The sequence below is a fragment of the Nanorana parkeri genome, unplaced genomic scaffold (genome assembly GCF_000935625.1).
Source record: "Nanorana parkeri isolate BGI_ZX_2015 unplaced genomic scaffold, ASM93562v1 scaffold263, whole genome shotgun sequence".
In the NCBI taxonomy this organism is placed as follows: Eukaryota; Metazoa; Chordata; class Amphibia; order Anura; family Dicroglossidae; genus Nanorana; species Nanorana parkeri.
This window is the reverse complement of record NW_017306531.1, coordinates 238913-256456: the sequence shown is the minus strand read 5'-3', so window position 1 is coordinate 256456 and position 17544 is coordinate 238913. Positions and strand designations below refer to the sequence as shown.

Here is a 17544-nt window from a genome sequence, read left to right as displayed (position 1 = left end):
TACATGTACCTTTTCAGGCGTGGGCCGTTTTGTAGCGCGTTAGGGACGGGCGGAAATACGCCAAGGTGGGAACGAGACCATTGAATACAATGGGATTTATATTTTTGAGCGTTTTGTAGCTACATAACGTTCAGGTGTGAACGAGGGCTAAATCTTCTGAGGTTACTGACATTAGATCTAAGATATCACTCTCAAGGCTGTTGGATGGAAAGAAAAAAAAACAGGTACAAAAACATACATAAAATACAATACATGCATATATTATCTGCTTGGAAGATTGCTGTCTGTTGGTAGGGTCTCTTTAAAGTTGGAACAGTTTTTGTCACTAGTCAGTCATAGAGACTTTCCTTTCATAAAGCTGGCCATGCACGTTTAGTGTTTTTCCCATTCAGCCTGTGGGCTGAATGACTTAAATCTGCTCGATAATTCCATCTTCGCTAAACAGCATTGATGGTGGAATCTCCCGCTGTCAGCTATTGAATTCAATACCCAAATGGTAACTGCAGATGACTGCAGTCAATGTTCGGTTTACAATATTCTGACCAGCTCCTTTAATTTTTCAATCAAGGCGACCCATAGCTTGAATTTTGGCCATATTTATAGACCTGTGAATTGGCCAAAAGTCAAGCCATGTATTGCCAGCTTTGCATAGTTACATAGCAGTTTGCAGTAACAATAGTGATTAGTCTAGAAACTCCATTTTCCCAGACACCAGTGGACCAAGGTGTGTCTGCAGAGATTGTAGTGTGTCCATAGACATTGGATAATTTCTTATCCAATTGTTATGGCCACTTTGACCGACAATATTCTTTTGTCAGTAGGTAGTGTAGTACAAACTGTCCGCGATAGGATTGCTCAGTTATGATTTGCATAGAAACGTGAATGTTTCTATGCAAACCCTAAGAGAAATCTGTGTTGTGTGTCCTTTGCCAATGTTTATAGAAACTGCTGCCAAATATGAACGGTTTGGCTTAAATACAACTCACTGATGCATAACTAGTGAACAAAAACTCTACTCAAGTCTGTCTCCAGGGACCCAGTTATTCCCCATTGGTGCAATAATCTTGTCCCTCTCACAGTGTAGAGGAGAAACCAGGCCTGCACCTCTGCCCTTGATGTGTCATGGCTCTCTGCAGGGCAGTATGCATATTTAGACAGTCCGGGAGAGTGATTATAACTAGAGATAAGGGCTTAGCTGTTGACTTTGACAAAAAGTCAAAATTTGATTATCGGTAATAATGCTGTTTAATCTGTCTATGCTGAACATTTTGGTGAAAGCAGGAGTGTGCTTGAGAAAGCTGATGGAGTGAATTAGGAAGAACTGAATGCCTGAAGAATGGAAGAGTTAACTTAAATAATAAAGTCTGTATATAGTTTTGTTTTGTGTGAAACAAGTACAATACTTGGGCACGTTTATGAGTTCTAGCACTTCCTTAATGGATCCATACATGGGTAAAACAGACATTTGAAGAAGCTGACAAGAACGGAGATGGCTTGCTGAATATAGAAGAGATCTACCAGCTCATGCATAAGCTTAATGTGAATTTGCCTCGCAGGAAAGTCAGGCAGATGTTCCAGGTTAGTTCTTTTTTTTAAATGTTCTGTTTCTCAGTCTGTTTTTTTTCCCCTTCGTGTTTATGACAATAAGTAGGCCACTTACTGCTTTTAACCCTGTGGCCATTGTGAAGAGGTCACGCACAGATATCAGACAGCAGCTCTTCCAGTCAGGGAATACATTCATTTATTACTATTGTTACAGCTGATTTAATAAAATGATTGTGTCTGAAATGTTGTGTGCTTTTTCTCTGGCCTCCTGTGGGTAATCCACTGTGCACACTAATGTCAGCCATCACCTCAAACCCTTATGAAAATACTCATTATGGCTATTGCATGCTTTAATGTCCTTTTCCAGAAGACAATTGTTACCCAATATGTTCAAGACCCCTACGTATGAGTGGTACTTTTCTAATGAGGTTGTTAATAGATGTTTAAAGCATTATCATGATGCATCTCTTTTGCTGTAGAAGTGAATTCAGATTAGTTTTTAAATCCTGTGAAATTTTGGTATTGGCACTGGTGTTGATAAAAAGTAATCACTCTATTTAAAACCTTTGGTGCAGCTACACTCATATTGAAGATTTTTCAATGTACCTGGCCCCCCCCCACAAGTCTTATACTCACCTATCCAGCAAGATATTGCCGCTTGTCACAATCTTCTGCGACAGGCCTGCCACTTGTGTTATCACTCTCCATGCAATCAATCCTATAGAGAGTTCATACTTCACTGGAGCATGGAGTACAAACTATTCATAGGACTAAGGAATGAAGAATGCACAGCTCTTGCACAGGCTCAGCCAAGAACATTTTGACAAGTGGCTCTGTGGCATTGTCAGTTTTATCTCTCTGGATCAAGGACAGGTCAGTATAAGACTGGCAGTGGGGCAGCGGAAGCTTCAATATAAGAGTAATTGCACCAAAGGTGCAGTTAAACTTTAAAGTAAACCTTTTATGAACCTTGATGAGTAAAACTGAGCATATGATTAACATTTTCAGATGTCACCTTCAGTAAAAATGTATTTTATTATGATGAGAACATGTAGAGATATAGGCGGTTAAAATTGTATGCAAATCTTAACTTTTCCTGTAAAAGCAGATCTTGATCCTAACTCTTCTGCCTACTTAACCTTCCTAGTTAGTCCTTTAGTTTGGTGGCGAGTCTCATTGACCAATAGGATAGCTTGGGAGTTGGGAGGGAGCAGGGCAATCCTTTACAGAAAAAGTCGTTATCTTTATCTGTTGGTCATTTTGACATGTGGTTTTTACTGAACGTGACCTCTGTTGATGCATTTTTTCACTATATGGTATTTACATTACATACCAGTTACACTACAATGTATTTACATTACATACCAGTGGTGGGTTAATGTCTGTTATGTCAAGGCAGCCTATATAAATAATGGACTGCCAATGTATCAGAAATCCTGGAAAATCAGATATATTGGTACATGCTGCAGCTCATGTGCATTGCCCCAAAATGAATGGCAATGCAACGCAGCTATGCATGTGATATGTGTTGCCACACGTTACCACAATGCAAGGATTTAAATGGGCTTCTGCTGGTTAAAGTTAATGCTTGTGGACTGAAATGTGTGAGCTGCCTTTGCTGACATGTTTTAAAAGGTAATCTTTAAGCTGGGCAATATTATTTCTGACTTTACTACTTAGCAAGTCACTGGTCATGACCAAGTATGCAGGCAGTGAAGTATGAAAAGCCTGAACTCTCTTTTGTATGTACATGATCAAGGCAAAAAAATATTAGCCCTAATGCCTGCATAAAAACAACAAATGTATCTTATTTGTGTATCACCCGGCTGTAGATCCTCAAATCATTCTTGAATTGGTGCTGACACTGTCCTTCCTTCTGGAGGGGGGCTACTTTTGTTCCCCATGGTCCCTGTGTGTGTTGTAAAGTAGCCACTGCTCCAAGCTCACTCCTGTGATGGACTACAATCTCAAGTTTAGTTTACTAATTTGTATTGAGATTGTAGTCTATCACGGGAGTGAGCTTGGAGCGGTGGCCACTACTACAAACACAGAGACCATGGAGAACAAAAGTAGCCACCCTCTGGAAGGAAGGACAGTGTCAGCATGAATTCAGAGATGATCTGAGGACCTACATCCGAGTGATATACAAATTAGATCCATATTTCTTAATAAAGTATAATACAATTGTCTGTTTTTTTTTTGCATATATCTACTATCAGCAAGCAGTAGATATATGCAAAAACATAAAAAGTTACCATGAAGGTAATTACTTACCTGTGTCTCCACTGCTCGCTCCCATCTGAAGATTCTCCAGTGGCCGTGAAGGATCATGGGTCGGGCGCATGTGCACTATAGATCTTCAGCCGGGAGAAGAGGAGAGACACAGTGTAAGTCAATGCACACAGCCCGGCAGCGTGCACGTGCACAGACACCGTGGATCACAGAAGACACAGCAGTCAGCGCTGGATCAGAGACCTGCACCAGTGCTGAGGGAACTCCTGAAAACAAGTGGAAGGAAGAAGATGATCGGATCAAGAGGCATCATTTAAGGTAAGTCCTTAAAGGAGAACTATGGGGTTAAGGCTTTTCCCCATAGTTGTCCTTAGGGTAACGGGAGGACACAAACTAGCGTCCTCCCGTCACCCTAAGCTCAGTATACCGTGAGCTACGGCTCGCGGTATACTGAGACGCCGCAGCTGAAGCGGATCTGGACAATTATGTCTGGATCCGCCCCCGCTGCATGAGTGACAGCTGGCTCTGCCTATCTAGAGGCAGAGCCAGCTGTACCCGCCCCCTCCCCCCTCCGTTCCGCCAGACAGCGCTGGCAGATCGGAGCGGGGAGGGGGGAATCCAGCCCCTCCCCTGTCACGGCAGAGAGCTGTGACAGGATCGAGAGGTGAGCGAAAGCCGGTATGTGTTCGCTCACTTCCCGATCTACTGAGCCGACCCGTGACAGTCATTGTCACAGGTCGGCTAGAACTATGAGGTGAGTGAAAAGCACTCCCCTCATAGTTCTCCTTTAAAGCAGCATTGAGAGGGGGACTGTGACTTTAATGTCACTTTAAGGTACTTCAATGTATTTTTAAGATTTATGTCCTGAGTTTAGTGTCACTTTAAATATTCCCCACTATAGTCTTACTGGGTGTCTGCTGTTCTATTGCTTGTCTCAGGGGACATGGAAATCTGTTGATGGAGCGAAAATTCATCAGTGTAAAGCAAGGTTTTAAGAAGTACAACAAATATTCCCTATGCCAGTGAATAATATCCACCTATATCCTATGTACACCTTTGGCTTTAAAGAGAGACTCTAGGAAGTGTAAATGTGTCAGAACTTAAAGCCTGAGTGCAGAGAGAATAGAGAATAGAGAATACAGAATATAGAGGCCTAGATTTCAAAGGGGATACTTTCCCTGGAGGTAAATGTAAGGGACACTTTCGGACACTTCCCAGAATTCTTCTATAACATGATGTGCAGCTGCATCTAAACATTTTTTTAAATTTATTTTGCTCCAGCTGTGTTAAAATTGTGTAAATAGTTTCCCATTGTTAAACAAATTACATTGCAGGGACTTACATTTGCCATATTTGTTTATATCTTCATCATGCAAGGTAAGCACGGTGCACATAGCGTATCCACAATGATAGGAGATTACAGTGTCTGTCTGAATAAAGCTCTTCAGAGTATTCGCCTCAGCCTAGGGACTGCGCTATTCACCAAGGGGATTTTCAAAGCCACAAAATATGTTGTCATTGTAAAGGCAAAGTGACTGAGAGGACCATCTGTATAATGTAGAAAACTCCCCAAACACTGTTATCCTGTGTTACAAGGTACGCTGTCTGCCATGCAAAATAAAAACAATTACCCCCAAATCATTTAATGGGCCCCTCGTAATTATCCACTCAACAGAAGTCACATTTTACATACAGATAGCAAATGATCAGAATGTGTATCAAATACAATAGCCTGTCTGTAATAAATCTAGTCACTGGTTATGTTGTTAAACTGGGACCTGGATCCTTCATTTATTAAATAACAACCTTGTAGAGTGAGTTCAATTCATAGTCTCAATTCACTAAGATATATATCGTTATTTGGCATACAACTATGTATTTTCGGAGCTGAAAATAGGAGTTACAAAATAGTAATTGCTATGACCTATGACAGGGGAAGGCAAGCTTCAGCCCTCCAGCTGTGGCGAAAATTTACAAATCCCATTAGACATTGCAATATTCTGGCAGCCACCGGTAGGACTTCCAGAGGCAGATGCATGATGGGATTTGTAGTTTCAACACAGCTGATGGGAGCGAAAGTTTGCCCACCCCTGATCAATGAGAAATAGCGTGTTATGGTTTAGTGAATCTACCAGAAAGTCTTTGCCAATATGTTCAGCCTTAGCATCTGCTGTGGTCCATCTCCATTGCTCTGAGCTGAGATGGCTGATAGAAAGCCAAGTAGTGGACCTACAGTATGACCAACAGAAAGATTGTGACTTATGTTTAAAGGGAACCTGTCAGGAAGTAGAAACATGGAGGCCATTGATGCCAACTTCCTTTTGAAAGTGTGCGCTCAGAGCTATTATCCTACCTTTTGTTGTTTAGTACCTAGTGAGTCACTGACTTGGGACACGCTTGTAGATTAGAAGCTCCAACTTCACTGGCTGGAACCGTTTACTAAGACATTGACTGGAACACGGATAACAGCGCTGCAGCTTGTTCCTTCAGAAGACAGTTGGCAGTGCCAGGTCTTATGTTTACTGATAGATTTCCTTTAATAAATATTACTTACTATTTTATGACTGCGGCAAAATGAAAGGAACAAAAAACACTGAAGTCTTCCAATCTTAATGTTCACCCTAATCTTAATGTTTTGTCAGTGCCATTTCTTTCTAATCTCCTCATCTTCAGTTACAAATCTGTAACGGTCCCATCGAAATAGTCTGTATGTAGTAATGAACCTATTTTGTACAAATAATGCCAATGAGCAGCGGCACAATACATCTTTTTTTTGTCTTAATGTGGAACTGCTGCCAACATGTTTTCTTGTTTTAGATAGGGGAGGTGGATTTCTAGGAGGTTCTCTCAGATTCACCCTCACTTCATGTTCCACCGATAACCTTCTTACCAGGTTTGAAAGGGATGGAACTCTTTTTTATAGTGGGTGATGAGTTAGAATATCTGTCAGCTTTTTTTTGCCTCTTGTAACCCAACTAGAGATTTCCCCAATTTTTCCAGAGTGGAGTGCTAAGTTCCCAAATGTTGAAATTCTGTGTTCGGAAACTTATACCCATGCACGTATGCACACCTGAACTTGTGTTTACATGTGCCGTGTACAGCACATTTTGTCCATACACTGCTATGGACTGAAAAACTCTGGTGCTCCCAGGCACGGCAAACCCAGGAGCATTTTACTCTGTATTCCAATACCTCTGTATTTGCACTCGTGGCCATGAGCCCTAACATACATTCATTATATTAGTTGGCTCTTTTTTATTTTGGGTCAGTGACTCAAAGCAGATGTAATAAAGTTGCAGTTTTTCTTGATTTTCTGCAATATTTTTTTCTCTGCGTTGGCAATAATTTGTTCTTAGTTTACGATAGGGTACGTAAGTAGCTGTGCAGATTCATCCTCTCTTTAAGTCATGATGACCATTGTCACTGGGTCTTCATTTTACTTGGGTCTGTGAGATTGGAAATGAAGAGCAATCTGCGCCAAAAGACATATACAGCATAAAATAAATTTGTAACGTTTAACCCCTCACTACTCCATGCAAAACTATAAAAATTATTTGGCTGTACATACACTTTAATTCACTCTGTGTGTTTTATATTTAGCAGTGGAAGACAGGCTGGGTAATATCATACTGAGAATCACATACTCTGACATTACAGTATACCAAGTGGCTGTGTACAGGAGTTAAATGTAACTAAATGTTTCCTGGTGTACTACATTCAGATTCCACCGAAGAACTGATTGTTTTAGCAGCACTTCATTTCAGGAAGCCAATCTTAACACTGGGCTGTCCTCGAGACCTACATAACAAGCTGCATATATTGGAAAACCTCTGTCGAATGTTGGGTAAATCCTGAGCAAATCCTCTTAGGCAGATGCTTGAAGCAGAGACATTGATGACATAAGTACTACGACTGCGTCTCTAAGGACAATCTAAAACCGCTCATAAGACATGTTTTATTGGCACACAAGATTGTTGTGTTCTTCACAGAACTGCTGATGCTCTCATTTTATACTCTTCTAAATATGGTGCATTTAACATTCTTAATGCATCACTAATCCCAATATTCCAGCTGCCTCATACAAGCTAACTACTTTCAGTTTTTGTAAATATATTTCTAAAAGTTGACTTTGTTGACAGAATCTGGACGTCTGCCATTTTTTTCATCATCAGATGTACAACTACATAGAGTATAATCTGTTGGCTTATGTAACTTTTGAAAGTGAAAGATTGTGTTCAAATCCTAGAAAGTACATTTCAGTTAAAATTGAAAATTATAGTTTGAGTAAGCAGTTTATGGTTTTTGTTCAGCTATTGCTGCACCTCATATCCCTTATGTCGGTAATCTGGTGATCTTGGAACATGGCTGCTTGGGATGCTGTAACACAGCCCTTGTTGCCTCTTGCACACAGACCGCTTGATGCTGAAAAAATAAATTCCAGTACTAAGATATTTATTACAGCCACCCATGACATTTAAACCTGCCTTGAAAATCTGAATGTGATTGGTGATGCTGGTAAAAAAGAGAGAGGAAACTACAAATACTAGGAAGCACAAGCCTACTGACCCTCTGTGGAGGTGTGAGTGCTGATTCTTCGCATACAGAACTTAAATAAAGGTAAATTAAATTAATGTTCTGACCTCAGCACAGAGCTGTGAGAAAAATCAATAAATCCAATCTCACCAACACCAAAATCCTATTTTAAGCTATTCAACAGCCTATATTTTGGCCAAACCACCTCCAATTCCCCAAGTTTGTCTTTTTGATTGTTTGAATAGTTAGAACTGTTCTACTAAAATTGGAGTTGATGGGTTAGTGCAGAGTATTAGCCAACCCTAATGTAATGTTAGGAGCGGAGGCCAGAAGGTTGTTTTGTCTTTGAGAACTTCTTTGGTGAGGTTTTCACTTCACAAGTTACCTTCTCCAGATTTAGTTAGAGGAGCCTCTAACCTGATGTATGTCAGGTAAATGTATGGCTGGTGCATAGAAATATTTCAGGTAAATAAATCCGTTATTGGTTGCATTGGCCCTTTCATATATTGCTTTATCATTTAATTTCTATGGCTGTACCAAGTCAGAAAATCCATTTAGTTTACCTTGTTTTTTTATATATGTAATCATTTCCAGCCTTTATATTGTAGGGTTTGTAAATGGATGGGTTGTAGCTTTTTGTCCTTCTGTACTGATTAATTTGTTCTCTGAGAAACAGCAAGGAGCATGATTTCACATTCAGGTCTACATAGCCATGTAAACTAGAATGTGATTTGTAAACCATTTGCACATCTCTTCACTGTGTGAATGAGATTTGCAGCATTGGATGGCCACTAAATGAAGCCGAGGAGCATAGGTATTTCCAGGACACAGCAATAATAAAATTGTAAAAAAACCCACAAATATATATATATTAGGGATGCACCGATACCACTTTTTTAAGGCCGAGTACGAATACCGATACTTTTTTTCAACTACTCGCCGATACCAATTACCGATACTTTTTCTTAAAGGGACAGGTCACATTTTTTCTAAAGCAATACAAAATCATGATTTTAGGTCAGTTTCTTAATATTATGAAGAACATGAACACTCTGTAGTGTGGCACAGCTATATCCAATTCTGCATACCTAGCTTTATATTATAAGAACTTTATAATATAAAGCCAGGTATGCAGAATTGGATACAGCTGTGCCACACTATACAATAATACACTGTTCTGGAGTCTGGATATGTGATCATCTATTTTCCCCACTATGGGGATACAAGCCTTAGTTAGCAATGGCATTATCTCCTTTCTTTTTCTATCCTAACAGGAAGTAAGGATACATCTCCCCAATAAGATCACCTGCTGCAGTAAAAACTAAAAGCGGGCCTGTACCTTCGCCACTCTGTCCACCACTAAAAAAAAGTTTTGGCTAGAGTTGGGCTTTAATTTGGTCTTAGATATCAGAAAAAGTGTGAAATCTGACCGATTTCTTGGTTGGCTTAATTACTGTTTTTTTTTCATCTGTTTTTAGTAATATCTATTAATTCATTAACGGGCCAGAAAATGACCATTAGGGAATTCATTATGAACAGGAGCTTAAGCAACATAATTAATTAATCATAACAAAGGTTCACATTTTTAGCTGATAATTAAACCTAATTTTACTGTTTTTGTTAAATTATCAGACTGTAGCAAACCCAACAATTAAAACCACAAAATTAGAATGTACTGTAGAATTTCTCCTTGTAGTTAGCAATGGAAGGCAAAGCAATCTAACTGTTGAGCATAATAAGTCATCATAGAAACACACATACACTGTATATGTATATATATTTGTATACAGGGTGCCATTAAGCTTATTACTTATATATGAAACCTCAGATGTTAGCTGCTGTACTCTGTACAAAGGCAGAAACATTGCATATAACATTGCCCCAAATCTAGTATACAGCCTAGAACATTATAAGGAATGGCAGAAGTTTGCCTTACAAAATATATCTTTAAATGTGTTTATGTATCTTATTACAATGTCTATTTAAAAGAGAATTATGGCCAAACCTTTTTTTGGCCATAGTTCTCTTCAGGGTCACAGGAGCATATTTACTAATGTCCTCCTGTGACCCAAAACTCAGCATATAGGGGGCAAAGCCGAGTTGCAGCCAGGAGGGATTTTGACAATATTGTCAGAATCCACCTCACTGCCTGATTGACAGCTGGCTCTGCCTTTCTAGAGCAGGGGGAAAGGAGGTGTCTGACAGTCAGTGATATTTGATTGCTCAGTTCTCAATCAATAGAGCCAACGTGTGACAGCTTCAGTGTCACAAGTTGGCTCTAACTATGGGTATGAGTGTATTTCACTCATCCCATAGTTCTACTTTAAAGTATCAGCAGGTAATAACAAATTGGATTGGCAGGTAATGTAGGAGAAAATTGGATGTGCAATCAATCAGTCTGTCTTACATTGTAGTAGGATGCATATGGCTATTAAATTTTGTACTCGATCACTTCTCTTATAACTAGCTTTACAATGTGTTGCAGTACTATTGCATGTCAGCTCTTTAACAGCCCAAAAGAGTTACCCTTAATGTGTATCATATAATATTGGGTGAGTCACAATCAAAACAGGTAAGCAATTTGTATTTATAAGTATAAATGCACTGTGCTTAATAGGGATGCACCGATACTAGTAAAAATTGCTTAAAGGGGTTCTAGGGTTTTTTTTTTAAACCCGCTTTAACAGCGGTTTAAACTTAGTTTTTAAACTTTTAGAAGTTTTAAAAAAACCTGCTTTAACAGCGGTTTGAACTTACCTCGTTATCGCTGCGCGCAAGGTAAGTCTATGGACACGTGCACCCGCATGCAGACACCGCGGAATCGGAAGTGCCTGCAGGGACAGAGGAGTCAGCGCTGGATCGGAGAGCCGCCGCACCGCTGGAGGAACAGATGAAAACATCAGGAAAGAAGAAGAAGATCGGATTAAGAGACATCATTTAAGATACGTGCTGACACTAACATTGGGGGGAGGGAAACATTTTTTTGACTTTAATGTCACTTTTAGCAACCACAATAAAGTGAACAAATAAATAGGCAAATACATTCCAACCACCTCAAAGTGATAGTATATAACACTTCCTCACTTCCTATGAAGCGTACTGACATCAGCATGGACCTGCCTGTCAACGCGTTTCCTCACCAGGACAGACGTTTGAAGTATCACCCAAGCGATTAATGAACGAGGGGCCCCTGTCTTGGGGGGGGGGGGATATCAGGTGGACTGTACAGGGCCCCATGACTTCTACTTGTGGCCCTGTCCTGGTGACAGATACACATAAGCTCAATTGACAATGGTTCACATTTTGCTATTGCACACCCTACTGTAAATGGCCAGGGACCTGAGACTGGCCCATGCAATTTTATCTGTGATTTAATGTCTGAAATGTTGTATTGGTAACCACTTTGTTGTAAACCCTACAAATATATCGTAACTGAAATAATTCTACCTTAACTTCAGCTATCCTGTCACATTGGCACAAACATTGGGGGGTTGATTTACTAAAGGAGTATAAAATGTTTAAAGTGAAAAAAAGTTCAATCATCCAATCATGTGCGGGACAGAACCTTGTTCCGTAAAATTCCCTGCACATGACTGGGTATCACTTTGTGAACATTCTCTATTCCTTTATTTATTTACCCCCCACCGGTTTCATGTCCTGCAGGATTTTGCTTTTCAAGCTGTCATTTACTGTGAACAACAACACCTATCTAATCATGATGTATCCCTTACCTCTTACGAAAGGTTAGTAAAATTTCCGGTGTCTAGATTGCAGATAACAATAACTGGATCATTGATGTGCAATTAATCCTACATCTCTTCATAGCTTTACTTGGTTAGAGCTGATTTGTTCCTTAACCATGCCGAGCAAAGCAAGAGGTTCACTTTAATTCAGTTCTCCCCTGCTTCGTTTCTCTCCATTCAGTCATAGAAAGTAAACTCTGGATAAGCTATGAGTCCCTGGGGTTGTATTTTACACAGGTCTATGGACGCGTGACAGTGCTGATTGGCCCGGCACTATCACAGGGAGTGTCTGTGAAGGTTCTCATTCATCCAGGTCATGGTATACCTGTAAAAAATACATTAAGGCAACTGGACTTGCTGTAGTTTTCTTGAAGACAGAGTTGGGAAAGTTAGTTGAATGACCAGCTCAACGTCTTCAAGAAAAATACAGCAAATCCAGTTACCTTAATTGAATTCTTACAGATATATTACAGGGAATGAGTAACATCCTCCATCATACCTGGAAGTACAGAGTGCTTCCTTCAGTTCCCACAACTCACAGGAGCTCTGGCAAGAAGAGGAAAGGTAAGTATATTCTGCTGCGGTTAGTACTGGAGATTACATTTGTGCTTTTCCTTGTTTAAGAACAAGTAGTTGTTTGGCACTTTTTTATTGTTTGAAATCAAGCTGACATAAGCTGGAACTCCCCATTAGTAATGAAAGGGCTGTACCACCTAAATTAGAAACTCCAGTCACTGGTTTGCTGCTGTTTGATCTATAGCTATAGCTGGGATTGATTTTCTCCCAAGCCAGTGACAGAAAAGATGACCTATGTCATCCACATTGGCAGGATTTTAAAATGATGAGTGACACCTGGCTTTTCCCAAATCTATCTATCTATCTATCTATCTATCTATCTTCAGGTGTTTTATTTCTTCATCTTTTATTATAATAGGTATCACTGACTATATTCATTTGTACATGTATTTGATTATAAGAAGCATTTGTTTTACAGGAAGCAGACACTGATGAAAACCAGGGTACATTAACCTTTGAAGAGTTCTGCGTGTTCTACAAGATGATGTCATTACGGAGAGATCTGTACCTCTTGCTTTTAAGTTATAGTGACAAAAAAGACCATTTAACAGTGGATGAAATAGCCCAGTTTCTCAAAGTGGAGCAAAAGGTTTGAGACTTGTTCTATAGTTGCTACACAATATATAAATTAATTTGATATGTGTAGAATGTAATAGAGCATGTATGTACATGTATGCATCTCAGCCTCCCACTGGAGGTGTAGTGTGCTAATTCTGTATCTCCCTAAAGATAAAATGCACTCACTGTAGTAAACCTAAGAACAGAGCAGGTGATGCCTGACATTGCACTTCAAGCCCTGTGCAGACATCTGGAGAAAGCAGTTATACGATGACACTAGAAGGACATTAAATCTATGGTAGCATATTATACACATATTGCATGCAGACATCCTCTAGTGTTGTCATAGTAGCTACTGCTTTAATTTTGTAGCTGGAAAGCTATGCAATAGTAATATTTAGTAAATGTACATTTACAAATTCCTTGTTAAGCAGCCATGTTGCATTAATGTTATAGTAAAAGTGGAGTTTTCCTTTATGCACTTTCTGCCAGCAATCTGTTGAGTACAACCCTCCTCAGCACAGTGTCCTATGCCGAGGGAACCATTCATCTGCATTTCATTGTGGAACTATGGGTCCACAGCAGTGCAGGCACCTAGTTCTGAGATTGCACTGTCAATGACAGCGCTGGTCGCCCACTGACAATCGGGAATCACACTGATTTGTTTACGATCATGTGATCACCATGATATCCAGTGACAGTGCTCATGTGGATTTGTTTATAAAATCAGCCATGCTGGCTGTGCTTTAAAAAAAACACAGTGACAGCTGAAGAAGGCAAGCAGTGGCTGTCAGAGTGCAATACACACAAAAGAAAAAATATATAAACTGTTAAGCTTACAATCATTTTTTCCATCACCTTATAATTAGGGCATTCATTAAAATAGTGTACCAAAAAAAAAAAATAACTGTTTCCTTTTTTGCAGTCAAATTTGAGAAACCCCCACTATGTGTCTGTTATGTGCCCCATTTACACAGTATAACGAACATTTTTTTGGTTTCAGCAGGCAAGTTGGCCTGAAATTTGAGGATTGTGTTTCTGTCGTTAACATACAATGGAGATACCAGGGTTTTAATCCTTTAACTAACATTACAAAAGAAGGAGAAGCAAGTAGAAATGTAAACCCTTAAGAAGCCAGGAAACCCTAACCCAAATAAAAGCAATTTAGTCTGTAAGAAGCATTTTTAACAACCTCCCATCCATTGGTCGTACCTAAACGGCTGAACCGGAGCCTTGTAGATGCGGGTGGAAGTTTTAAGACGTCCCTCCCCGCCCCCACTCGTGTGCGGTGCCCAGTGCGGGCACAAGTGGGGAAATATCTTTAATGTAAACAGTCGGTGATGGCTATTTAACTACAAGCGTTCCGACATCTGTAGAGACCCGATCGCTTGTATTTTGTGCGGGTGGGCAGCCCCTCACTGCCGTCATCACCGGTCCCGAAATCTGCTGTGCATGGTGCGTGCCGGGACCGGCATGGTGGCTCTGTTACTGGAGATCAAAGAGAGATCAGTACACAATCTCCTTCTGATCTCCTCTCCAGTGTCAGAATGCAGGAAGTGATGTATATTACATCACTTCCGCATTCAGCTGTCATTCCCGGCCATAGAAGCCAGGGAGAAGCTGGTGAGGCTTTATCAGCTGCTCCAAGGGTCCCTAGGTGACATTAGGGGTCTTGGAGACCCCTGATGTCTCCATGAAGAGGTCCTGTCAAGTAAATTGGCTATCACATAGGGGGATTCTTATCCCCCTATGTGATAGCAATAAAGTTAAGTGTAAAAAAAAAAAAGTAAAATGAAAGAAGCATAAAAAAATCACATATAAAAAAATACCAAAATGTTTTTAAATTCCCCCACATACACATGCAAACATGTGCGAAAACGATGACTGCGCCCATTGTGCCACACATGTTACATATCACCGCGAACGTCGGAGTGAGAGCAATAATTCTAGGGCTATCAATCACTGTTAACACTAAACTGATGAGTGGCAAAAGTTTTTAAAGCGTCGCCTGTGGCTAATTTTGGGTATTGTAGTTTATTGCAATTTTGCAGGGGCGTGCAGTTTTAAGACTTGACATATTTAGCATCTATTTACCCGACATGACGCCGTCTTTTATATTTTACCAAAAAATCGGGGTAATAATAAATGTTTTATAATATTTCATAGGGAAACAGGTTTTTTGAAAAAAAATTTCAGTACTTTTTTGTTATGTAGTAAAAAATGTAAACCCCGTGGTGATTAAATACCACCAAAAGAAAGCTCTATCTGTCCCCATAAAATGGTATAAAATTCATTTCAGTACAGCGTTGCATGACGGAATAAATGTCAGTCAAAGTACTGCAGCACTGAATACTGAAAAATGGCCTGGACAGGAAGGGTGTTTAGCTTATGCTATGTGAATGGGAACATGTAACAAATATAAAATAGGAGGTATCTCAATTTGGCTGCAAAAGTGGAAATATACTTTAAAGTATTATAAAAATATTTAGGTTTACAAATTAGCTATAGGGCTATAGTCAAATTACACAATTACCTATGTTTCAATGACCTCTGGTTATTAAATGGTTAAAGTGTCAATGACACTTTTAAACAGAAATCCAACTAGCCACTCCCTGGCTCTGTTTAGTAATAAGGGATATATTATTTCATACCTCAGATGATGCTAAAGTGTAATTGCCATTGGAACGCCTATTCCAGCGATGGCACCACATCTTCTACATACAGGGGTTGATTTACTAACCTTATAAACACACCACGAACATGTATACACCTCTGTAGTGTGTTCCCTCCCAGCATGATCTATCGGTGGAATCTAAACACCTTTGTAGTGTGTACACACCCAGCAGGTGTGTTGTGCAAAGCCCTGCCCTGAATTCCAAGGTGATGTTGGGTAAATTAGCTCTATGTTGTGTTGCTTGCGTTGATGAATGCAGGAATGTAAATGCATGAGCTAACCATTTTTGTCTAAACTGTGAAGCAGCATTATATATGCATCATGTGCATGATTTTTCCATATATGGCATTAGTGGAAACATGCTTATAGAGTCTTTTTGGTTGATAAATACGCTTTGCTGTGTAAAAATCACACGCACCTGGTGCGTGCGTGTGTTTAGGTTAGTAAATCACCGCCACAGTCTCAGTACAGGAGATAGCCATAGAGAGCAGTGGCAGTTCACTCAGTGCATGTCCTGCTGTGATGATGCGGCTGACTTTTGCAGCTGTTATATAAAAGATAATTCAGGTTTAAATGTGAATCACGACCAGCTAATGGCCATTTGTTGTCTTCTATTATTATTTAACATTACTGGTATTTCTCTGGTTAGAGTATTTCTCATTAAGAATTAGTAGCTCTCAGGGCCCACTGATACTAACACATACACTAGCTATATTGGACCAAAGCTGTTGTAGTCAGATGGCCAGTCTAGTCCAGATATAATTAACAACCTTTGTAATAGAGCAATTGTAAGCCGTATAGGTCGTTCTTGCGGCAACCCTGTAAATGTTTTTATTTTTTTCTATCATTTTGGTGCTTGATATTTTATGTAGAGTTGCACACAATTTAGGATGGGAAGTTGTTCTTCATTACTGTCGGATGGTAATAATCATTGGCAAGTAGCTTAATTGTGTGTGTGAGTAGATAATGACTTTAGAGGCAGTGGGTGGCCTGATAAAATGTTGTCACCAGCATGTGATTGAGCAATAGATCAATATCAGTGATGAGCATTGCAGGAGGATAATAATGCTGGATTTGTGTCAGGAATTACCAGCTATTCTGACATACATATCCTATTAAAATAAAAACTCTTCTTAGAAGGTTAGAAAACTCTTTGTGGTATAAACTAGAAGATGCATTAGTACATATACTGCCTGGCCAAAAAAAAGAGTCACCACCTGGATTTAGCTGAGCAGATCAGTATTGGATAATTATTGTAGTGATTCATATGTTTCATCTGGCAAAAATGTGTTTTACCCTAACTGATGCAGTGAGTAGCTTCTAAATTCTTAAACATCCATGGATTTTTTCTTCCCTGATGGCAGATTGGGCATATTCCAAGGTGACAATGCCAGGATTCATTGGGCTCAAATTGTGAAAAAGTAGTTCAGGTAGCATGAGCCATCATTTCACACATGGATTGGCCACCACAGAGTCCAGACCTAAACCCCATTTAGAGATTTAGTCTTTGGGATGTGCTGGAGAAGACATTACATAGTGGTCTGACTCTCCCATCATCACTACAAGAAAAATGAATGCAATTCTGGACAGAAATAAATGTCACATTGTATAAGCTTATCAAAATAATGCCACAGTCACTTCTTTTTTTGTTGGCCAGGCAGTTTATATTTAGTATACTTCCTC

At 39.7% G+C, this 17544-nt stretch overlaps 1 protein-coding gene across 1 annotated transcript in view; it reads left to right on the top strand.

The window, feature by feature from the left end:
• The window catches only part of PLCH1 (phospholipase C eta 1), a 128392-nt gene that overhangs the window by 30428 nt on the left and 80420 nt on the right, over positions 1-17544 (top strand). The window contains exons 4-5 of the mRNA XM_018557026.1: positions 1449-1578; positions 13048-13218. Of these exons, the coding sequence (XP_018412528.1) occupies positions 1449-1578; positions 13048-13218 (301 nt within the window). The remainder of the gene's footprint in view (positions 1-1448; positions 1579-13047; positions 13219-17544) is intronic.